This window comes from Lissotriton vulgaris, chromosome 5 (assembly GCF_964263255.1).
Source record: "Lissotriton vulgaris chromosome 5, aLisVul1.2, whole genome shotgun sequence".
NCBI lineage: Eukaryota > Metazoa > Chordata > Amphibia > Caudata > Salamandridae > Lissotriton > Lissotriton vulgaris.
Genome location: NC_141693.1, coordinates 1,628,005,210 through 1,628,030,013, shown reverse-complemented (window position 1 = coordinate 1,628,030,013; position 24,804 = coordinate 1,628,005,210). Strand labels below are relative to the sequence as shown.

At 44.2% G+C, this 24,804-nt stretch overlaps 1 protein-coding gene across 2 annotated transcripts in view; it reads right to left on the bottom strand.

The window, feature by feature from the left end:
• The window catches only part of LOC147716862 (nicotinamide N-methyltransferase-like), a 311,154-nt gene that overhangs the window by 222,629 nt on the left and 63,721 nt on the right, over window positions 1–24,804 (bottom strand). Inside the window, exons 2-3 of one of the 2 annotated variants that reach the window (XM_086920447.1) lie at window positions 22,761–22,962; window positions 14,704–14,709 (exon numbers count right to left, since the gene is read on the bottom strand). In XM_086920447.1, coding sequence (XP_086776573.1) covers window positions 14,704–14,709; window positions 22,761–22,960 — 206 coding nt within the window. In that variant the 5' untranslated portion in view covers window positions 22,961–22,962. Of the gene's footprint in view, window positions 1–14,703; window positions 14,710–22,754; window positions 22,963–24,804 lie in introns of both variants that reach the window. The other variant, XM_086920446.1, reaches the window with a different exon arrangement.

Below are 24,804 nucleotides of genomic sequence, written 5' to 3'. Positions count from 1 at the left end.
TCACCTTATTGGCCCCTGTAACAGTGTACCCTAGGTACCCAGGGCATAGGTGTTTCCAAGGCCTACCAGGGGCTGCAGCATGTATTGTGCCACCCCTGGCCTGGCCTCCATATTTGACAAAACTGGCTGATCACTCAGCTGGGGTAAGGTGGTGTAATCACCTCTTGCTTAGATATAGTATCCCTATATCTAACCTTAACTGGACACATGTTAACCTATAAGCCATTCCTATGGAAGGCCCCTGCAATCCTGGGGGCAGAGTGCGTGGTTTCATGTGAGATGGTGCTCTGGCATGAGCTGAGCCTGTCTGCAGCTGTCGGGAACAACTCCCTTAGCTGTTCCGGGATATTGCCATACCATTTATACTCTTAAGTGCATTATAATCCTCGCGGTTATATGCTAACTTTGGTTTGGCTTTATCAAAACATGTCGAGTAAGGTGTCATACGATTTGGAATACTATCCCCTCGACAGTTCTGTCGACGGGGATAGCATTCCACCCTTCTAGAGGGACACGACATGTACCTAGCCTTAACCCCGGTTAAAGTTAACCAGAGCCTCAGCATCACAAAATGGATGCTGCCAGCACAGACACAAGTCTGACCTCCTGCTGCTGGGAGTCCTTCCAGCGAAGGAGGCTTGGACAAAGGGTTTCCTGCCTTGGGAGGTGCGAGCACCACCCCAGACAGGATTTTGTGTATTGGGTAGGACAGGGCTGAATAGAATCAGACATGCCCGGGGAACAAAAGGTGTCCCCGTGCATAAGCCAGTCCAAACCGGTCCTGGGACTTTCCAGACCCAGGCCTGGCGAGGAGCTGGACAAAGGAAAGGGGGTGTAACCGCCCCCCTTCCTGGTCCCACCCAGAGGAGGGACCTAGCAGGTCATCCACCCCTCAGATTGGGAATAAGAGTGGGAGCAGTGCCATAGCACCTCAGATCATCCTGAAATCAACTTTAAACTAAGAAGACGACTGGACTTCGACATTCTGCTGCACAGAAGACTGAAGAGTATCTCCCTTGTGGCCTAGGAGTGGCCACCCTGTGAACACAGGCACCATCCAGCAACTCAACGTCTGCTTTGCCGCCGCCTCCCGCCGGAGCCCGAGCCCAGAGCCTGACAACACCCAGACTCCCAGACTTCTCACAGCCCGATCCATAGTCCCTGCATAGAAGTGACCCGTGGAGGCACCAAGAGACGTGGGACCGGACCTCTTGAAAGACCCCCGAGAAGCTGACTGCTTCAGCATCCGAGGCACCCTTGACATTGTGCTTTCCAGCATCTCCACGATCTGCGTGGGGCCCTTTTGCATTGTGCCACTCGACGGGCCATCCAGGCCACTTACTACGTGGTCAGCAGCCATCTTGGCGACGAAACCTACAAACTACACTGCAGGTCTGGTTGCACCAGACTTGCATGAGCTCCTGTAAAAGGGAGCACCCGCTCTGACCTTGCTGGTCCGAGTAATAAGCTTTTTCAATTCCTGCGTGGCTTGCATTAGCCAAGGCCTGTTTGCTCCGATCAAGTTGCCGACACTGCCATCAGCTAGAGCCTTCGTGGGACAGCTCGTGACCGACACCTGGATGTCCTCGACCTCTTCGTGTCCACGTGGCTGCAGAGAAAAGCTACACCTCATCGCCTGTTTGCACCCGACATCGCCTGGTTCCAATCTGGTTCCACGGTAGTCACTGGCTAGTGACTTTGAACATAGTCCCCTCTGCTTTCAGGTCTTCACCACTTCAGATCCACCCTTGGATCCGACGGAGCTCTTCACATCGAGCCGCCTGCAGCATCTTCAGCTCCAAGCACCATCGACCATCGTGACGAAACCCGACACTAATTCGACCCTATACACCCGCGTCCTGTGGGTGAGGTAACTCAGAAACGCCGGTGTTCCCACACTGGGACACACCTCTAGTGTGTGTGTCTTAAGTTTCACTCCTCTAGGTCACTCGGAAGGTTCCTAACTAACTAACTTTATAACTTTTACGCACCATAGACATTGCATTGGTGAGTGCGTGCACTTTAAACACTGCACCTGAGTCCCGCAGGCCTATCCCGACTTAGTCACTGCTAGTCCCGATCAGCTCGAGCGATTCCCAAGGCCCTAGGCCTGTTTCCTTTTCGTTTGGTATCTCTTATACCACTTTCTTAGTATATGGTTTAGGTGGCCCCTAGGGCTCATCCATATTGTGCAACTTTTGTGTATTTCAACTGTGTTTTGTTTTAACGCTTGTGCTTCTGTGCTCATAAAGAGTATAGGGGATATTTGTAGTTAATAAATATATATATATATTTTCAATATATATATGTGTGGTGTCCTTTCATTGGTATTCAATGGGGTTGTATATGGTAAAACAGCTTGCTTCACATGCCTTTCAGAGTTTAGCCTAAGACTGCTTTGTCCACGCTACCACTAGGATAGCTGTTCTATAAGGTTGACTTACAACCAATCATCATAAGGGTTGCTTGGCATGGTACAAGGTGATCACTAGAATTAGTTAGCATCACATACCATGCCAACTTCTCACATTGGTGAGCAGCGGATTGGGATCTCAGCTTGCTGTTTGTTTTACCATTACAATCTTTGAGAGTATCATTTGAAAGATCATACAGGTACCTGCTAGGTACATATAAAACAAGACTAGTATACTTAAGTTCTACTGAACTTAGTTGTTGTAGAGGATAGGGAGTAGCACACCCTGACTACAACTACTAGATAGGTTTAGTAGGTAAACACCAGTGAAGGTAGATTGCAACATATTCACCCACACTAGAGAAATGTCTGGAGCAGAGGGTTCCACTGGGAATGTCTCTGTTGAGAGTGACCCTCCAAGGGCACCATCCAAATTTGCTATATTTTCCTTTAAGGAACTAAGGCAGCTTTGTACCTTAAGAGGTCTGAAGACAGGGCCATCCCCTAGTGCAGACCACCTTAGAGAGCTCTTAGACCAGTCTGAGGCTCTAAAGACCTCTAAAGCAGACCCCACAGGGAATGCTGAGGGAGGCTCTCCCACTGAAGATGTCAATACTGAAACTCCTGTCCCCATAGTCCTGGTAGACAAGGATGACCAAGTCACTGGAGCTCCTCAGGTAGATGAGGAGGAGGAAGAAGAAGAGGAGACAGAAGGGTGGAGCAGTGATTCTGATGATGGCAGAAATAGCCAGGTGCTAGTCAGCAGGCTTAACCAGGCTAACTTAAGTATATTTGGGACTGAAACAAAGATGACCTTGCCCAGACACCCAGGTGGATTTAACCAGGAGCGTAGGAGGAGGAGGAATCACTTGGGTGAATCCAATACCTCCCAGGCTTCTAGAGGTTCTCATGGTCACTCCAGAAGGGAGATGACTAGTCATCAGAGAAGGGAACATGAGGCCAAAATGAGAGAGGCTGAGCTTAGGATCCAGAGACAAGAATTAGAAGTTGCCCTGGCCCAAGAGAAACTTGCTAGAGCAGGACAGCCTAGAGAGAGTGGGGTAATAGAACCCACTGGTGGCAGCATTATCCACAAGGATAAAGACAGGTCTTTTGATAACATAAACCTGAGTAAGATTGTGCCCCCCTACAAAGCTGGGGATGATATCCACAAATGGATGACTGCACTTGAGAGAGCCTGCAAAGTACAGCAGATCCCTCAGCAGCAGTGGGCAGCAATCTTGTGGCTCTCCTTTGAAGGTAGAGGCCGAGACAGACTCCTCACAGTTAGTGATGGGGATTCTAGAAACTACCTGGTCCTGAAGAGTGCTCTGATTGATGGGTTAGGCTTAACCACTGAACAGTACAGGTTAATGTTCAGAGACACCCAGAAGACACAGACTCAGGACTGGTCAGAATTTGTTGAGTGTGCCACTAAGGCTCTGGAGGGATGGTTGCTGGGAAGCAAGGTTACAGACTATGAAGGATTGTACAATTTGCTTATGAGAGAACACATTTTAAATAATTGTCAGAACCAGCAGTTGCATCAGCATTTGGTTGACTCAGATTTGACCTCTCCCCAAGAATTGGGAAAGAGGGTAAATAAATGGGTTAGAACCAGAGTTAAGCAAAAGAACCAGAACCAGAACCAGGGTGGTGACCTGAAGAAAACAGACCAGAAGGGTGGGGAGCAGAAAGCTAAAGACCGGAAGTCTTCAACAGGGCCCCAAACTAATACAGAGGGTGGGTCCCAAACTTCCAAGAAGAAGAAGAAAGAAGGTCAAAGAAAACCCTGGTGTAGTACTTGTAAAAACACCTCTCACTGGACAAGTGAGTGTAAAAAGGGTGGAGCCCCCAACACTGCAGCCACTAAGGCACCTGCACCCACTAGTACAGCTGGCAGTGTTGGTCCACAAACCAAGGGGGTAGTGGGTATCACCTTGGGAACTGAAGGAGATTCTGACCTAGTCAGAACCCTTACACAGGCTGTTCTGATTTGTGAGGGGGACATAGATTTGGCCCCTACCATAAGTCCCAGTAATCTGGGCAAATACAGACAGACGCCTTTGATTAATGACAAAGTGGCTCTCAAGCATACAGGGACACATGTGCCAGTGTCACTATGGTGACACCCAGCTTTGTGGACCCTGGACAATACATGCCAGGTGATAATTACCTGGTGACCAATGCCAGCAATGTCACCACTACCCATAGTGTGGCAATTGTTAACTTTTCCTGGGAAGGGGTAACTGGCCTAAAAAGAGTTGTGGTTAGTCCTCTTGAAAGACCCCCGAGAAGCTGACTGCGCAGCATCCGAGGCACCCTCGACGTTGTGCTTTGGGGACTGAGAAGCCCCACCACCGAGCCGCCCTTGCACCGAAGATCAGCCCCCCAGCACCTCCACGATCTGCGTGGGGCCCTTTTGCATTGTGCCACTCAATGCGCCATCCCGGCCACTTGCCACGTGGTCAGCGGCCGTCTTGGCAATGAAACCTACAAACTACACTGCGGGTCTGGTTGCTCCAGACTTGCCCTCGCTCCTGTAAAAGGGAGCACCCGCTCTGACCTTGCTGGTCCGAGTGATAAGCCTTTTTTGATTCCTGCGTGGCTTGCATTAGCCAAGGCCTGTTTGCTCCGATCAAGTTGCCGACACCGCCATCAGCTAGAGCCTTTGTGGGACAGCACGTGACCGACACCTGGACGTCCTCAACCTCTTCGTGTCCACGTGGCTGCAGAGAAAAGCTACACCTCATCGCCTGTTTGCACCCGACATCGCCTGGTTCCAATCTGGTTCCACGGTAGTCACTGGCTAGTGACTTTGAACATTGTCCCCTCTGCTTTCAACTCTTCACCACTTCAGATCCACCATTGGATCCACCGGAACTCTTCACATCGAGCCGCTTGCAGCATCTTCAGCTCCAAGCACCATCGGCCAGCGTGAAGAAACACGACACTACTTCGACCCTATGCACCAGCGTCCTGTGGGTGAGGTACCTCAGCAACGCCAGTGATCCCACACTGGTACACACCTCTAGTGTCTGTGTCTTAGGTTTCACTCCTCTAGGTCACTCGGAAGGTTCCTAACTAACTAACTTTATAACTTTAATGCACCATAGACATTGCATTGGTGAGTGCGTGCACTTTAAACACTGCACCCGAGTCCCGCGGGCCTTTCCCGACTTAGTCACTGCTTGTCCCGATCAGCTCCAGTGATTCCCAAGGCCCTAGGCCTGTTTCCTTTTCGATTGGTATCTCTTATACCACTTTCTTAGTATATGGTTTAAGTGGCCCCTAGGGCTCATCCATATTGTGCAACTTTTGTGTATTTCAACTGTGTTTTGTTTTAACGCTTGTGCTTCTGTGCTCATAAAGAGTATAGGGGATATTTGTAGTTAATAAATATATATATATTTTCAATATATATCTGTGAGGTGTCCTTTCATTGGTATTCAAGGGGGTTGTATATGGTAAAACAGCTTGCTTCACATGCCTTTCAGAGTTTAGCCTAAGACTGCTTTGTCCACGCTACCACTAGGATAGCTCGTCTATAAGGTTGACTTACAACCAATCATCATAAGGGTTGCTTGGCATGGTACAAGGTGATCACTAGAATTAGTGAGCATCACATACCAGGCCAACTTCTCACAGTACTTAACTATGCACAACATTTCTCTGGCCTCTACATGGAGACTCAGATGTCCAATAGCCCCCCAAACCCTCAAACTTCATTATCATATGAAATGTCTTTATTGATGCCATAAATACACTTTAATCATTGTTTTTCCAACCTTCTTACTTTCTCACATATGCCCTTGAAAACACACCATTAACCCACACTGTTTTTCAAAACAGACTGAAGAGCATTACAGCAATGGTGGCCTTATGGTGACTGCGGAACCCCATATCTGTGATTGCGTTTTATTTTAAATTTGGCCAGTTTCCCTGACAGGAAACAGGGCTGTATTTTAAACAAAAGTACTTTTTCAAAAACGTTTGTTTGAGAATTGGCTCTGGGTACATGGACTATTGCCTACTCTTCAGTAAACTTTATTTTAACATTTAAAAAACAAAAGGGAATCCAAGGGGACCCCATCCCTTCTCAAAACCGGTTAACACCCCAAATTTGGAGGTTAGTAAGTTTTCAATGGTCTACAACTTCTATTTCGGGCCTAAACGATTGATAGATATGAATAGGAATTGCTATTTGAAAGGGACACTGTTGTACTTGAAAAGTGGTTCAATACTCCAGTGTAAAGCATGAAAGATGTTTATTAAGTAAGAGCCCCACCAGGAGCAGCCTTCCTGCTATATAGCCCATTCTCCAACTGACTTCCTCACCCAACATTCCACAGCATTACACACCAACATTCCCCAACCTCAGTCACACTGGCTGAGCAGCGGATATAACATATCTCCATTCTTTACAAATGCCAGAACAACATTAGCAACTAAATATATATGTATCATAATGAATGTAAAAGACCTAGCATGCTGACCACAGAATGAAGACCTACATGTAAAAAGGAAAACATGCAAGTAACCTGTTGAGTTCAAACGTATTACCATGTTAACTAAAGGTAAACCTGACACTTTGAACACGCACTTTACCTTATGCATGCTAATCAGACAGAGAAAACAATAAAACAAACATGCTTCACTCATCTTCCCCCTTTCAATCAACAAAAACATACACTTTATCCCACCACAGCTCCTCTACCAAACCCCTAATGCCACCATGCCATTTGGCCAGGGAGACATGAAAAGCAGCACGCAGGGAGCCAACCACCAGAGGGGCAGTAGAGAACCATCCTTAGCAAATGAAAAAACATTGGGAAGGGCAGAACACCTTGGCTTAAGTACTGCCCTTCATCCCAAACCCCATAAGCAGGATGGAACACCTTGGGTTAAACACTGCACTTTTCCCCTAACCCATAGTAAGGGTGAAACAAACAGAACTTCAATCACACATCATTTGGCTTAAACGTTCCCCTTCACCCCTAACTCAAAGTCAGGGTGGAATAAAAAACTTCACATCACACGTTGTAGCAGGGTTTCCGTTCTCCCACAGAACTGTGCATAGAGATCTAGAACCTCAGTGAGTTAGGATGATCCAAAACTCATCTCAGTGTCAGAAATCTCGTTACCTAGCTAGCTACAGTGTCTCATGGATCATTATGAAATGATACATGTATTAGACAAACCAGAACATGATCTTTAGAATACCTCAGGAGTCGTGGAACACATGAACACTCTTTCGTTATACAATCATTTCAAACCAAAACTGGGAGTCAAAGAACACACATGCAAGTTTGAAATATTTATTATTCAATGCAAAGTTCTCAAACGCAGTATCTTGTATAATACCAAAATGCAGATTATAAAAATCAGAGTTAGCAGCATAGTCACTAATCCATAGTAAGCAAAAGGTGCTAGCATGTTATAATGCAAAAACCTATAGAATCGATATCACCTATATTTCGCGCACCCTATCTAGTATATTATTTTATATCTAAGAAGGTCTCATTCGGGCTTTAGCAGGGCGGCCCCATACCTCTCAATGTCAGTAGGAGCAGTTCACATCAACAGCTACCAGCTCTCTCCATGCGCAGTACCAAGTGTCTACGTTCATTCCGTGTAACTCTATCTTAAACCCGCGTAGAGCCCACAATGTTGGCATCAACATTATTTGTGTTATGTCTAATGTCTAATGTGGTGCGAGGATCAGACTTCCCAGCAACCTTGTGTTAGGTTAATCTTAGAGTGTGCAGCTCTCAGTGTGCAGACAGTTGTACCAAGTGTACGAGGCAAAGCTGATAGCATAGGAATAACATATTATTCTCAAATAAAACACCTCACCGCTTCTAGGGTGAAAGCTACAACAACAAGTACGTGTCGTGTGCAAAACTGAAGCCGAAGGCAAAGCGGCTGTTTAAACATGTAATACACTCATGCTAACTTAACGCAATATATGTAATGAAGTATCCATATGACACCCCCCCATTGGTCCGAGCACCGCCAATCATAAGGGAAAAGGCAATACTAAATCAGATACAAAAATTGAAAGCAAAATTCAATAATCTTGAGCTAAAATAAGCTAAAAATATGTATGAATGAATATGTATGAATGAATATGTATGAATGCCTACAGTGGCCTCAAATCTAAAAAAAGAACAAAAGTCTTGAACCAAAAGTCTTCCGCCAGGTCCAAAAAATATGAAATGTATGACCAGGTCGCATCCTTTCAAATGTTTGTAAGAGAAAAAACCAAGGCACTTATCCGATATCCAAAGTCATGTGCCACCTAGACGTTATCTCCAGCGACATCACGTGAGTGAACTTTCCATCAACTGAACATAGTCCATCCCTCCAATTCAGCGAGGGGAAAGTTATATTTCACAACAAAGCATTCCCTCCAGGCATCTCACGATTGGAAAGTATATGCAAAGATAGTTGCAACAGCCTCCAGTATGAAATCACTATCATCATCCGAAAATAGTTCAGCCATCCAATTTAGCAATGGGAAAGAACATACGTGCTCCTCCAGCATCGGATCCTCATGTACCGTCAGAGGACAACTCGGTGGGTTCACCAGATCGCTGTGTGTCAGAAAGGCATCCGCCGCTGCAGAAATCTCCCATATGCCCAGAACTCCATTTATCGCTGCCAAGGCCATAACTCTCTCGCCAGAACAGATCAGCTCGTGAGCCACCACGGGACGCATTAACTGATCAAAATCGACGTCAGGAGCAGTCCTCAAGCATAGGCACAAATCAATTGCCCAATCGAACTCGCAGTTCAGGCAGTGAAACACAGGTTGGACACACGTGAAGTCGGTGAACCGAAATGACAATCTATAGGCCGTGCTTAATGCTGCAAGCGGCAATGTTCCATAGTAATTGAGCATCCGATTACGGCACAGTGTCAGGAGGCGTTGAACGGCGTCTTGCGCAGGATGGGCATCCATGTTTTATGAAGAAAAACACCAACAGAATGCCTGCTGCTAAAGCCAGCAACACAGGTAGTCCACCAAACAGACTCGAAAAAATAGTGTGGAAAAACGTGGGAATGATACCAAAAACCTTTTCAAACGTAGTCACAAGGCCACTGCTGACTAACTTGAAAAAATGTGCCAGCCCAGTAGTCGAAGAAGCATTAAATATCTGGTGTACCAGCTCGCAGAAATGAAACGGCAAATCAGTATTTAAAAGCGCCTGCACCTCTGTGCGGGTGTTGGCTATGTGAAGGACATAAGTTTCCCGGGCCGAACTCAGGGTCACTTGTTTCTGAGACAAAAGGGCCCTTATTCTGCTTAAACCATTGAATTTTGCTTCCAAGGTTGGGATCCGTGGCCAGATGGAGACATCTGAAGAACCATGCGTGGGTGGGTATAGAACATTCTTGCAGCACACTACACGCTCTGATACAGTTACCACATATGCCACACCAATTAATAAACCACAACATACTTCGTTGTTTAAAAGCAAATAACTACCATTAGCTAATAATGTGAATGTGGGAACCACTGCTGGAACTGGCGTGCCTTTTAAAACACATGCTAAATTTGGGCGGTCCTGATTACAAGAACCGTGTAACTGAATGTGTCTGCATATTAATGAATGGTCAGGTGACTGTGTGCATTCCTCACCATTAAGATTCACTTCTTTCCCATCCTTCAGACATCTGTATGTGTATGGTAATGACCATGCCTCATGTAGGAATGCATTGCCTAGTGGTTCATATCGTCCTATAGCAATATACCGCATACAGTTAGTAAATTTATATAAAGGAAATGGTAATGTAATTAAACCATGAATAAGCCACGTAGCAGTAGTGGTTTCAGCAACAGAAAAAGGCAAGGATTCTAGCTTCTCAATATGTAACATAGAAAATGATGCATCACGCATTGAAAGCATGCGCTGTTTTTCAGTAAGATTAAAAGGGGCGAAAAGGGATGAAACGTTCAATGAGGTCCAGGGAACTCGACCAGCCTTAATTGTCTGTAGAGTCCAGGCAAACTGCATTACAGAACGTAATTGATTTTGACCATGGTATAACGTGGACACTTCATCATGTACAATATCAACAACAGAAGAAACAATATTATCCAATGTGTAAATTCTGGAAGAAAGCATGTTAATACTGTTATCGACCACTGCAAGCACCTTTTCCAAATTTGCTTGATCAATAGCTCTCAGGCGTTTAGCTGCCTCAACTTGTGAAAATTTCCAAATTTCATTGTATACCGCATAAATAAAGCGTTTAGATCTACCCCTAGTCGGGCCTTTTATAAAATCATTTAGCTCTATATTCTCATTCAACTGGGACAGATGCAGTTTAACTGCAGCCAAAGTGGAATGTTGTAACCAGTTCTGACACAATTTACCTACTGAATAAGTGGTAACAGTGTGATCTGTTTCGAACCTGGGATCTGGCCTGATGTGCGTAAAACCTTCAGATAAACCCAAAAACCTACGTTGGCAAGCATCAGTGCTTTTTTGCCACAAAAGCCACCCCTCCGGATCAAAATGGGAAATATTAAAGGAGGAATTCTGCAAAAGCGCTTGTATCCCACTGATGGATAATGTAGTGAAATTACTCCAACCTGAATACTCTTCCAAGTCAGGGATAGTAGGGGTATTTAATTTTTTAGATGTAGCCAATCCAAAACATGTTGTTTGAGAAATAGTTGAATTTAAAAACAACATGTGATTCGGGATGAGACATGCACGATGCAAAGCCTCAGTGCCTTGTACCTGCCAATCTTTGGTACCCCAAACCGATTTAAGGTCAATAGTATCCTTCCATAACTCATAGCCATCCACGGATAACCTTTCTAGAAAGGACTTTGAATACAGCAATTTTGTGTCAGTTAGTCTAACTTTGGGCATGAACTTCTGGTTCACTTTAAAATAAAACGACTCAGGATTCGATTGATTAAAATCTGTAAAATAAGAGTATTTTTCCAGAAATGTACTTGAGCTCCCCTGTAAGGGAGTAGGGCAATGTTCCCACTGAGTGTAATTCACAGGAACCCTCCTGGTACTTGTCTTGTGTAAGAAATGATTCCCATAATGTTGATAACAAAACAAATCACCATAATTGACAGAATCTAAGTACAAATCCTCAGCATCAAAGGCCGCATAATATTTCAAATCGGAGAACAATGCTTCTACGGCCTGAAGATCCCAATCATCAGAACGAACATTTTGCTTAATCACATCTCCCATGTTTACTCTAAGCACATTAGGAACATTAATAACTTCTGTGGGGCCATGTATCTGAAACCTAACCGCATCCCACACAATCCCATCAAGGACTGGCCAAGCAGTAATCTGTACTGAATGTAAGTCTCTCTTTAGTCTGTGTACTGAATGTGAGGAGGAAAGAGGGGCCAATGTTCCATTAAGGTACCGAATTCCTGTTCTTTCTTTCACATAATGGCCATCGGTCAGTCGGAAAAAATAAAACACAAAACCAATCGACATAAAAAGATGAAATAAAAATAGTATCAGCCAAATGTATGTCCAAGGTGGAATTAAAAAATGTTTTTTAAACAACGTGGCATATTTTGCAATAGTCGATGGTTTCTTTGAAAGTTCCGAATCAGAGTCAAAAGAGAATCTGGATTGGTTAGCCAAACGAGCTTGTAAATCGGACATAGATAAATCAGCAGGATCTGCATAGGTCACCTCATCAATGTTAGTAACAGGAATAGTATTTAATAAAGGACTAGTTATGGCAGGCATCTCGAGGGACACCTCCTGATCTGCACCAGATGTAATAGCCAGCACAGAGTGCCTCACCATGGAAGGACAGGATACAGCCGGTGTCATGCTATGAAGAATCGGCCACCCTGTGTGTCTTGACATTGTCAATAGAAATAAATCTGTTTTCTTTACGACCTGGAAGTGGTGGTAAAATGACTGTTCTTGTGCCCTTCACTCCAAGTACTCGGACTGGTGCTCGATATGAGGGACCAAACTCTTTCTTGTTATCGATCTTCTCTCGAACCAGTTCTCCAACTTGGGGTAGCCAGCCAACTACCGGGATCTGCAACGCATCATCCGATGTGGAGGGCAAGTGTTCCTTTGCAAGACTGTCTCTGGTCTTTTGTAGATCCTGTAAAACATTGCAATGTTCATCTACGTCAAAGGCCGCGGCCTGGGCCTGGCAGTCTGCACCATCAAGGTCAGGGACGTACATCTTGATACCAAAGAGCATTTCGTATGGGGTCCGCCCACCCAGAGACCTTCTAGGGAGATTATTAAGCGCACGCTGCACGCCATAGAGGTGGGTCAGCCAGTTTCTACCAGTGCCTATAACACGGGCTGTCAAAGATTGCTTTAAGTCGCGGTTCATTCTTTCTACTACAGAATTGCCCTCAGGCCTGTAGGGGCTTGAAAACTTCACCTGTACTCCCAACGAAACCATAGCATCCTTATACGCCTTAGAGGCGAAAGCCGGACCCTGGTCCGAATGGAAAGTACCACAAGCAAAGATTCCCACAAAGACACGCAAATCCTTAATGACAGTTCGCGAATCAGCGCTTCGATGAGGCCATAACCACACAAAGCGTGTGCATGAGTCAACTGCTACTAAGATGTATTTATACGCAGTATCAGAAGAAAAAGGACCGCAGTGATCCAAATAAACACAACCAAGTGGTTTATTAGAGATGTACAACTGTGTCTGAGGCGGACGCGCAGCAGTAGAAGGCTTAATCTGCTGACAAATGTCACACATAAGGACATAATCGCGCGTCTGTTTGTACAGTCCCCGCCACCAGAACCTCTGTTGTAGCTGAGATACAGTGGCTGAGACGCCCGCATGCGCAGACGCCACACCTTCATGAGCCGCTGTAATCAGAGAAGCTCTGCGATCCGAGTTGGGAACTAAACGCTCTCCAACTTCAGGAATTTTCACATAAGGAACCTTATCGGGACTTAAGTGGTATGTGTACTTCGAAGGGAACCCCGCAGGATATTTACCTCCCTTCGCTGTGGCAGCAACAGCCGCCAAGATGTCATCATCTATTTTGCTTTTGGACCTCGTGACCGCTGCAACTAAGTATTTTGATACCGCTGACTTCGCTGCTTCATCAGCAAGCGAGTTGCCAACAGCGTGGACTCCCACGCGCTGGTGGCCGAGAGTATGAATCACAAACACGAGCGGCAGTTTCTCTTTAAGTTCCGCCACTCGGACCCAGATCATTTTATGTTTTATTGTGCTACCTTTGGAATCACGAAAATCATTTTGAATCCAAAAGAACAAGTTCTCATTGTAAGACTGGACACAGTAGTAAGAATCACTTACGATTAAAGTCGTCACACAAGGATCAGCGTACTCCAATGCAAGCATTAGAGCACGCAGCTCAGCTAATTGTGCGGTGCAGTCCCCAAGCGTCTGCGTGTGCACGACGCTGGACTCGAACTCATCGTTCACCATGGCACCGACCACAATGGCGCAAGCGGAAACGTAGGCATGTTTAGAGCCATGCGCAACCTGCGCCGAACCATCCGTGTAAATGATACAGTGGAAATCCTCCAACGGCCGCATTGCTAAAGGCGCAGGATGAACAAATTCATACTGTAAATACTCCTGCGACCGTAAAGCGGCGTCAAAAATAAACGTGACATCCTGAGATGTCAAGGATGTAGCCCACTGAATCCACCGAGGGTGCAAAGCTTTAGAATTTGGTACACTGGCTTTCGTGACCGCCTCCAAGGCCGGACACGGGGTAACAACCAACATGCGCTTTCCCTGCGACAGGGCACGTTCCTTAAGAATTGCCATCTGCACAGCCGTTAAAACTTTCTCCACAGTGGAAAATCGCAATTCAGCCGAAGTGTACAAGTGTGACTTGTAAGCAATAGGTACAGTATCCCCCTCATTAAAAGTCAGGTACGTGAAACCCACCGTCCCAGGGATAATTCTTATCACCAGGTTGGTCTGGTTATCACGGGTCTGTAAGTAGTCAGAAGTGAGCAAATCAGCCTGCAAGGACTGCAGAATGGCTGAATGCTCAGGCAGCCAGCATGATTTGGAAAAAGATGGTTGTATCAAGGCATATAAAGGCTTGATACGCTGGGCATATTCCGGAATGTATGTCCTCCCGAAATTCAAAAAACCCAGTAAAGACTGTAATTTTTTCAGCGTTGTCGGAGAGCGCAACTGCGCGCACTTCTCCAGGAAGTGAGGAGCCAATCCCTTTCCTTCATGGTTAAGTTCATAACCTAGAAACAACACTGTGTACTCCGCAATGTGTGATTTTGCAAAGTTAAACTTGTAACCCATGTCTGCAAAGTTACAAATGATGCTGTTTACACGACACAGATGCACCCAAAGTTCGTCGTCTGTGAGATAAATGTCATCCACATACGAACATGCAACTGGATCGAAACTCTCCAAAAGAGAGACTATGCGGGCGGAAAACACCCCAGGACTATTTTTATATCCCATTGGGAGTCGTTTAAACATTTTTTGTACGCCGCCGCATGTAAAACTGGTCCATTGGGAACTTAGACCATCTAATCTATGTGCATAAAAACCATTGGAAATGTCAAGCGTGGTTTTGAACCGTTTACGCTCAAGACTATTCACTAGGGCAGAGCCGTGAGTATTCTGTACTGCACAGTTACGGCAATGCGAGTTCAAATGCCGGTAATCCAAAACCAGACGATATGATCCGTCCGGCTTGTTAACAGTAAAAAGGGGATTATTCATCGGTGACACACACGTTTCAATTACACCTTGATATTCCAATTGTTCAAGGATAGCCGCGACCGAAGCCTTAGCTTCACGCCGTATGGGATATTGGGGTTGTGGCTGCGGCTGTGACCGTAACGGAATCTCATGGCTCGGGGACAATTTATCCCAGCCACACTGATTCCGGTACACAGCCGGCGCAAGCGCCAGAGCCCACTCTTCTGCAAATTGCAGAGCTTCCATTCTTGGCACAGTGTGCGCGAAACTGGGGAGGATTACCTCCTCCCCTCGCGGAGCTGCGAGAACAAAAGGTGGGGGCCAGTCAGCCTCCGAAAGCAAAATATCATACGTATCCGAAAGATTTTCCCAAAATACCCCTTTTACAGTTCGCTGCATGTCACCTTCAATTAACAGGACAATTTCAAAAAGTCTTTCAGGGGGAGCAACATGTGTATCAGCTGTTTCAATCACAATAAAAGTCTCAGTCGCTGTCACCTTCAACAGTGGACGGAGGGCCTCTCTCACTATGGTAATCTCCGCCGCGCTGTCCAGCAAGGTCAGCGCCCACGTCAGATTCCGAAGCCGCGTTCTCACTATCTGGGGCATATCGATGCGCCGTTAAGGCAGCGACTTTCTTCTTGGCAAACTGCGGTCTCTTTGGCGTAGAGTCGTCCCGCTGATCCCCTTCACTTCGTGTGCGGGGCTGGCCACGTCCTTGCTGGCCACCCCTGCCCCTGCCGCCCCCTCCACCACCGGTTGACGGAGCCGATGAGTCCTGAAAGGAACGAGGAGAGCGTTGGTCAGTTGCCTGATATCTATCAGGCGATTTAATCGTAGCGCGATCGCGCAATTCATAAACTCGCTCTGACTGCGCAGGTTGTGAAGGCGCCGGACTCGAAACCTGTGTCTGTTGTTGTTGTTGCTTACCCTGATTCTGCTTTTTAGGCCAATTTTGTTTTTTGGACTTGGGCTGTCCACCTGTTTCCGAAGACTGTCCCTGGGGCTGCTTCCTTTCTTTTTCAAGAAAAACCTTTGCGCCCTTAGAATTGCGGCCAACCGTTTTATAAGCTGCCACAATAATTTTTGCCAGCTGACGGGGTTTCTCGGCATCGGGAATTAACGCCAGACCATTGGCCACTTGAAAGTTCACAGCATCCCCTTTTACATTGGCAAGGATAATACCGCAAACTGTCTCAAATGAACCGTTCAGGCGCATACCCAACTCAACCGCCGACTCAGGTCCGTGATCATCTTGAACACGTTTGAGGATCGCAGACAGGTTCGACACTGTCGGTGTGCCAAAGCACCTCGAGTAAACCGCTGCAAAAGTCTTACCCCATGTTTCACAGTCAGCAAGTTCAGGGGCTAAATCCTTCGGTAAACTAAGCGTAAGAATCCGGTGTTTTTCACCCGGAGTCGTATTAGGAAACACAGCCTCCAGCTGGTCGAATTTCTCGGCAAGCCAGTAAGGAAAATCATCCTTATTGTCTGGCTTTCTGCCCATTACGGAATTCACCAAGACAGGACTGATTTTCAAACCAGCCTGTTCCGCTCGAAGCTGCGCACCTGCGGGGGCTGCGCCATGTATATTACGACCAATGTAATGAACAAGCGCTCTAATCACGTCAACCGCGACATCATGCAGACGCCGCAAATCACCCACATTACAAGTGGCGCGATTAGGATGAGGAGTAAATCCGCCCAAGGCGGGCCAGGCTGTGCCCGGAATGGACAACGGACCTAACCTCGGAGCCGTTAAAGAGTGGGGTAGGACGCCACCAAACCAAACTCCGTGCTGCCAAGCATCGATAGGTACTTCCAGTGCTCTGTACGGAGCATAAGCCGCCGGAACAGCCGAGGCAGTGTACGAGTGGTAGACGCCCGAATTAGCGTTTACTTCCGGAAACGTCACCCAGGAATAAAACAATTCGTACGGGTACGCATGTTCCGCACTCACCACTAGAACCACAGCCAAACCTTCCGCAGGGACATTATATGCCCTCAAGTGGTCGCGAACCGCGACGCGGCTATGCTGCGCTATTTCCACGGCCATGGTAGCACCGGAAGTGAAAAAAGGACAAAGAACACTTTGTAGCACAACTGGGTAGTAATTCAAAGAAACCGTTTAAAGTAGAATTCAAGCTTGAAAAGACCTATTTCAAAAATAGGTAGGTTTTTCCGACACCACCGTTTACCGGAAACGGGAATGAAGGTGTTAAGGTTTGAATGATATACTACTCGAGTGTCATGAAATACGGCCAACCAATCCGTTGGGCGCCATGTAGCAGGGTTTCCGTTCTCCCACAGAACTGTGCATAGAGATCTAGAACCTCAGTGAGTTAGGATGATCCAAAACTCATCTCAGTGTCAGAAATCTCGTTACCTAGCTAGCTACAGTGTCTCATGGATCATTATGAAATGATACATGTATTAGACAAACCAGAACATGATCTTTAGAATACCTCAGGAGTCGTGGAACACATGAACACTCTTTCGTTATACAATCATTTCAAACCAAAACTGGGAGTCAAAGAACACACATGCAAGTTTGAAATATTTATTATTCAATGCAAAGTTCTCAAACGCAGTATCTTGTATAATACCAAAATGCAGATTATAAAAATCAGAGTTAGCAGCATAGTCACTAATCCATAGTAAGCAAAAGGTGCTAGCATGTTATAATGCAAAAACCTATAGAATCGATATCACCTATATTTCGCGCACCCTATCTAGTATATTATTTTATATCTAAGAAGGTCTCATTCGGGCTTTAGCAGGGCGGCCCCATACCTCTCAATGTCAGTAGGAGCAGTTCACATCAACAGCTACCAGCTCTCTCCATGCGCAGTACCAAGTGTCTACGTTCATTCCGTGTAACTCTATCTTAAACCCGCGTAGAGCCCACAATGTTGGCATCAACATTATTTGTGTTATGTCTAATGTCTAATGTGGTGCGAGGATCAGACTTCCCAGCAACCTTGTGTTAGGTTAATCTTAGAGTGTGCAGCTCTCAGTGTGCAGACAGTTGTACCAAGTGTACGAGGCAAAGCTGATAGCATAGGAATAACATATTATTCTCAAATAAAACACCTCACCGCTTCTAGGGTGAAAGCTACAACAACAAGTACGTGTCGTGTGCAAAACTGAAGCCGAAGGCAAAGCGGCTGTTTAAACATGTAATACACTCATGCTAACTTAACGCAATATATGTAATGAAGTATCCATATGACAACGTCATATGGCCTAAACACTGCCCTTCACACTAAACCATAGTAAAAGTGGAACAACACTTTAATCACCAGTCATTTGGCTTACCCACTACCCTACACCCTAACCCATACTAAGGGTGGAAGAACACTTCAATCACAAGGAATTTGTCTTACCCACTGCCCTTCACCCTTAACCCGTGAGAAAGGCAGAGGTCACATATACTACTGTGTGGAGTATATGTGACCTCTGCCTAGTAACCAAAGAAGTTGTTCTAAATTCTGTTAAATGCTAGGACGCATAACCTAACAGTGCAACAAAGGGTAGCATTCTTAAAATAGTGAGAGTGCAATATCCAGGAATACCTCGAGAAGAGAAACTAAAAAGAGATCTGTCAGACAAAAATCAGGACAAAATTACAGATTATATAATCATATGTAAAATTTCTCTCCTTAATAAAGAATATCACCACAATATTGTAAACCAGAAGAATACATTTTTTCTGGTAACTGGAGAGGAGCAAAAGAGAAAAAGTCCACACTTATAGAGTCGATATTAACTACCCTGAGACATTCCAAGATGGCGGAGCCATGAACCCGGAAGAAGCCGGGTCATGCGCATGCGCAAGTTAATACACACCTGCAAACTGTAAAGAAGGTCGGTGTGCGAAATTAAAGAACGTGAAAGATAACCCCAGATCACATTAGGAGAACGAGGTAGACGCGCATATCTACACATATTCCGGTAAGTGCTCCTGATACTGACTCGTGACGAATAGAATGTAGAACCCTGGCTTTTCACGATTATGAAATGTTTATATCGATGGGGTGCACAACTCTAAGGGACGAAACTCACACGATCGACACGATTATCTTTCTCTCACAGAAAAAATAATTGTATACAATTGATTATCTTCCCCCTGCCCAAAGGTTACTAACTAGAGTGACCAATTATATCCATAATACTACTGGGGAAATGAAAGAAATACTAGCAGCGTTATTGTGTTCGGAGAGCGGGCAAACCCGATAGTACAAAGGCTACCGCTGAATCGGGCTCCCGTAGAATAAAATTCCTATGTTTTGTGTAAATTCACGTATACCCACGAGTTTCAAACGTAGTGTATACATATCCCGACAATACAAAGGTTACCACTTAATCGGGCACCCGTAGAATAAATCTCCGATGCTCAGTGTTAACCCATACATACCCATTATCTTTAAATGTGATATGTATATATATCCCTTGTGCGAGGTGACATAAAAAACATAGATCGATAATGTGGGATATTATTAATATTCTTTAACAGAACATATCCGGTCCGCTGCATGGCAGAAAGAAAACGCCATACCTCGATGTGATGATTTTAATTTAAAACAAGGTAAGATACCGCCTTATAGAGGAAGCAAATCTCACAGCCAAGGAGAGGGATGCTCTAGTAATATACTGTTAAACATTTTTTAGCGCCATGAAACCGCTTGGTAAAAGAGCGCTGAATAAATGTTTTTAAATTCAAATTCAAATTAGAAATACATCTACTAGAACAGAGACCAGGAGAGTGCATCAAACACATCTATGGAAGAATAGAGAGTGATATTTCACCTGGGCACACTGCATGAAGGTAAATAATAAATGAGTGCAATACACAGTAAGAAGGGCATATGGGTTTAAGGAAAGATATGACTCCCCTTTTAAATTTAATTTTTAGAAACCGTATAGGTGAAGTACAAATACATGACATCAGAGAGAGGAGCGCAATAGGACTTATATCAATGGTCCACTACTGAGTAAACGCTGCCCTGAATCAAAAAGGTAACAACTTGAATCAGCCAATGAGAATATTCCCAGGGATCCAAAAATTCAATCACTAAAAGAAGTGCATTTGTACCCTATAGGGAGATCTACTTGTACCAGAAATCACCAGTCCAAGATAGAGCGATTAAGAAAAAGAATAAGGAAGGAATTAAAACATTGCCATCCTTCCCTTTGATGTGAGTAAAGTGAGGTTCTGAATGAGATTGAATGAGTAGAATACGTGTACGGTGAGATACTAGTCCAACACTGAAATATAATGGAGGCAGATTTCATTTGCTTTTTAAATGTGTTTTAAATAAAAAAAAAATTGTGATCATTGCATAATAAAATCCCCTCTCGTGAGAAGAATGTTTCCCTTAAAGAAATGGGTAGTGGCAAAACAGAATAGAGAAACATGTAATACAACATAGACCATATGGGGAAAGTCACGAGAGAAATGTATTTTAGAATTTAAATCACAAGTAGTAGAGAACCACAGAGAGCTCTTTTCTAACTGTATTCTATTATTGTTTTATACATACAGAAAGGATATGTATTAATGATGAACCCCATGAATTTCGCTGTCCTGGAGAAGGTGTTAATTTATCAGTGAGACAACACCGAAACGCGTCGACACACAGATAAATAGAACCCAACAGAAACCCAACCAGATAGCAGATATACCTTGATTTTGGATACTGTGATCGTTATCTCTTTGTTTCAAAATCGTATGAGGATATTGGGTCAGGATAAAAAAGTTGTAGGGAGCACATTTCACCTACAGGTTGTAGGGGTTGTTTTTGTGATTTATCATGCACTTTAAAACTGTGGTAACTGATTTTTTATAACTTTTATAATTTGTTTTCTTTACTATTATGTACCTGTATGTAACACTGTAATTAATTTGTTGAAATTTGACAACACTGTATAAGTTTTTAATGATGCTTTTCAGACAGTGATCTGAATTTTAACCCAAGGAAAAAAAATATTTAGGAAAATACGAAGAGTGTAAACGTCATATTTCTGTGTTGGCATGATATATAATAACACTTGTGTTGCTCTAGTGATCGATGTGTATGTGAGATAGAGTGTGGAGATAAATGCCTGTAGTCCAGGGATTTCTCTTTTGACTTAAGTTGTCGATAGTACCCTGTTCCCTGGAACTAAGTGGGGTCTTCTCTTTTGTGAAATCAGAAGCTCTGAGTTTCCCCCCAGCGTTGGCACTCGTAAAGCTGCCTAGTTGCAGCACAGACCCCCTTGTGCCATGTTGCAAGGGTGACTGCACTACAGAGGGGATTGTGTATATGCAGGAACAGACAACTTCCTGCACATAAACAATCTTAAAAGGAGATTTACTCTTTCTACGTGTGGTGTAGAATGCAGCAAGCATGTAAAGAGCAAAAAACGAGGAGTCATTTATAATTTATTCTTGTATATTCAGTCTAAGACCAGGTATAGCCTGGTCTTAGAGTTTGGCACTGCGCCAGCCTTGTAAATATGGGGCAGTGTCAGAAAAGCAATGATTGTTGTGGTGGAACGCCAACAGCAACACCCATTGCCCTCCCCTTTGAGCAGCGGACTGCAGCGGAAAGAGGCATATTTACAAAGTGGCAATAAGCCATATTAAGTGGCTTAGGGCTACCTTGTAAAATTGTGAAATGGTCAACGCAACCAGAGCACCAGACAAAGTAGCGTTAGAGGATTTTAAATACGCCCCTCGTTTTTTCTGTCACTTTTGGAAATAAAAGGACAAAAAAGAGAAACCTCTGCTTCTCTGGTGCGCGTGTTGCAACTACAGCTCTAATGGAAGCTAGAGATACGTCTATGAAGGAAGAAGAGAAAAGTAGCATTATCTTTCATAGCTTACTTTTACTTCTGCAAAGGGACAGTGTTAGCACAGTTTTGTGGCAAACCAAAGCCAAGTAAGAATTTAACCTCCTCGCGCCATATGACTACCTTAGCAAGAAAGGTATATATGGTTCTGGTGTATAGCCATGGATTGCTTACTGAGGGGAGATGGCTTCTGATCTGATGGCAGCATAGGGTAAGTGGAAAAATAATTCATGGCAAAGCATAGTTAAGCAACCGTAAACGTTCGACACCTGACAATATTTGGAGAAGTTAGACATTTAACACAAATAGGTTAGGGAGGAATGATGAGCTATGATTACAACATTTTCAGTGCACATTTCACTACCTATGGGATCATACTCACAGGTGACAGGTAAAGTCAATCATGGACACACAACACAAAATGGCCGCAGATCCCATGCATGCACTGCACCGGCAGCAAACACTTTTGCTCTTGCATTATGTGCATTGGTACCAGGATCCAGGACATGTCTCTGTTGATATGCATGTGCAACTGTAATTGTACTCTATGCAAGAGTTTTTCCTGGATTGTTGTCTGTCAATGCATGCATTGCAGCAAAGCCACACCTTTTGGCTTTGCCATTGCTTGTTGAACTTCTATTCAGGCTTAGCTCTTTGCCTGCAAATCTATAAAGCAGTTGAGTTTAACTGGTACTATGAAGGACACAGTAATAGAAGAACATTCTGACATAACCAACATACACGACAGAAACAGAATAATCATCCAAGTATCTTTAAAGACCTGATACGTTTTTAGGATGTATACCTGCACCCTTTAAGTTCGCAGAAACATTTTGCAGCTGATGAAAGGTCGATGGCTCCAGGATCCCTCTCCAGCCATTTTTTAACAACCTCGAGGCTGCTGTCAATCGTGTCCACGACAAAGATCTCTTTGAAGGACTCGCAGGTTGGTAAAAGGAAATGTATAAGGTAGGTCATGCCAATTTGCATGATAGTATCCCCTTTCACCATGCCTGTTTTGAAAAATGTGAAATAATAAATGTTACTTGTGAAAGAGCACAATCGCTATTAATAGTTCTATCCAGTGACGATTAGTTTATTGATATTTAGGATATTTGGAATGATAAAGCGGACCTCAATTCATATTTCGACAGGCTTCAATTGCAGTTGGCTCCATTACATACTCTGTTTTATGTTGTTTCTTTGAGCTTACCTCATTTGTTTGAGTCTCCTAACCTAATAACTGACTTCGATGAAATATCTATACGCAATCAAAAAAGGGCGTTACACCTTGTTCTGCTTTATGGAAAAAGTGAGAATATACATATAAAGGGGAAAATTGGTATATTTGCAGTCTACATCTTATGAGCAACAAAGAAGTTGGTTGCTAAATATCACAAATAGCTTGGTAGACTTTTACAGCATTTTACCCCCTTAGCTGCTAAGAGTTGCCACCCATCCAAAAAAGGTATTCAGGCCACATTTTCTTAATGTTATTCCGAAATCCTGGGGATTCTAAATATACCTAGGGTTTGTGGATACCCCTGGAAACAACCAAGACAATAGCCAAAGCATAGCAATATGTTATGGCTGTTGTTTGCAAAAATGGGAAAGTATTGCTCTAAAAGAAAGCATGTGCGTCACTATAATCTCTGCTTTCATGAAGAAAATTGGTGATATTTTCATTAGTAATTTTTTGTCTCTGCTGACTGACTAACAAAAGTAATGTAGCATTAAACCCAGCAATGCCTTTTGGTTCTATGGATATTCAATGTGTGTTGGGTATCATAAAACACAATAACCTGAGATTCAACTGGGCAGCAGCCTATAATGATTTTCCAATTTAGATAAACCATGCAGTTATTAAAATAGTAAAATCTAATGGATGACATATTGGTATGAAGGAATGCATTTTGTAAATGTACTCAGTATATTGAATTTAGGAATAGCGCTTATTTGTACATCTTGGCATTACACCCTACTATTGTGTATTCGAAGTGCATTTCACAAAATATGTCTTTCTTTCACACTGGCCTACATGTGAAAGCTACAAATGGAGAGAAACTCAGTGGACCATAACACGGTTTCTACTGTTCTGTAGACCCATACTTCCCCTAATAAAAACGGTACCCTGCTTGTGAAGCTGGACCTAGTGCCCGAGTCTGGAAAGATAACATGGATATATTACATATTTACCATGAAAAATGACCAATTTTGATAATGTGGAAGGCTGTGGAATATCGGCTTGAACTGGCCCAACACCCAATGATAGCTACTACATCCAGACATTTCTGAAAGCTAGTCACATAGGGAATTCCAGGGTGCTCCTCTCCATTTGTGTACCCAAAACATCCTAAAAACTTCAACTAAAATCTAGCTAAAAACATGCATTTTCCTCACATTTTAATTGAGGTAAACTTGTGGAATCTATGGGATACACACAATTCCTACCACTCAGCTCTCCCACTCTTCTAATAATAGTGGTTCCCCATTTGGATGGCTGGGTCAGTTACCTGAGACAAGAATGGACCAAACAAGTGACCATGTGAAGACCAAATTCATAATACTTTTGACTTCATATAGTCACAGTTTTCATCAAATCCTGTAGCAATCGTTAGAGACATCGATAACTCCAGCCAAGAAAGTTAGGCATCATATTATACTGACTGCTCCACTTCAGTCAGTCTCCCAGAACTTCACTCTTGTGTGGAACAAAGTGAAACAAGTTGGGAAACACAGGCCTGGCTCAGATGGGTGCGGAGGACAGTAGTACAGACTCAACATCCTCTTTACTTTGCTCAGTAACTGCACAGAAATGCTGGGAACGTGTAAATAGTGGAAAATAGATTTCCAAG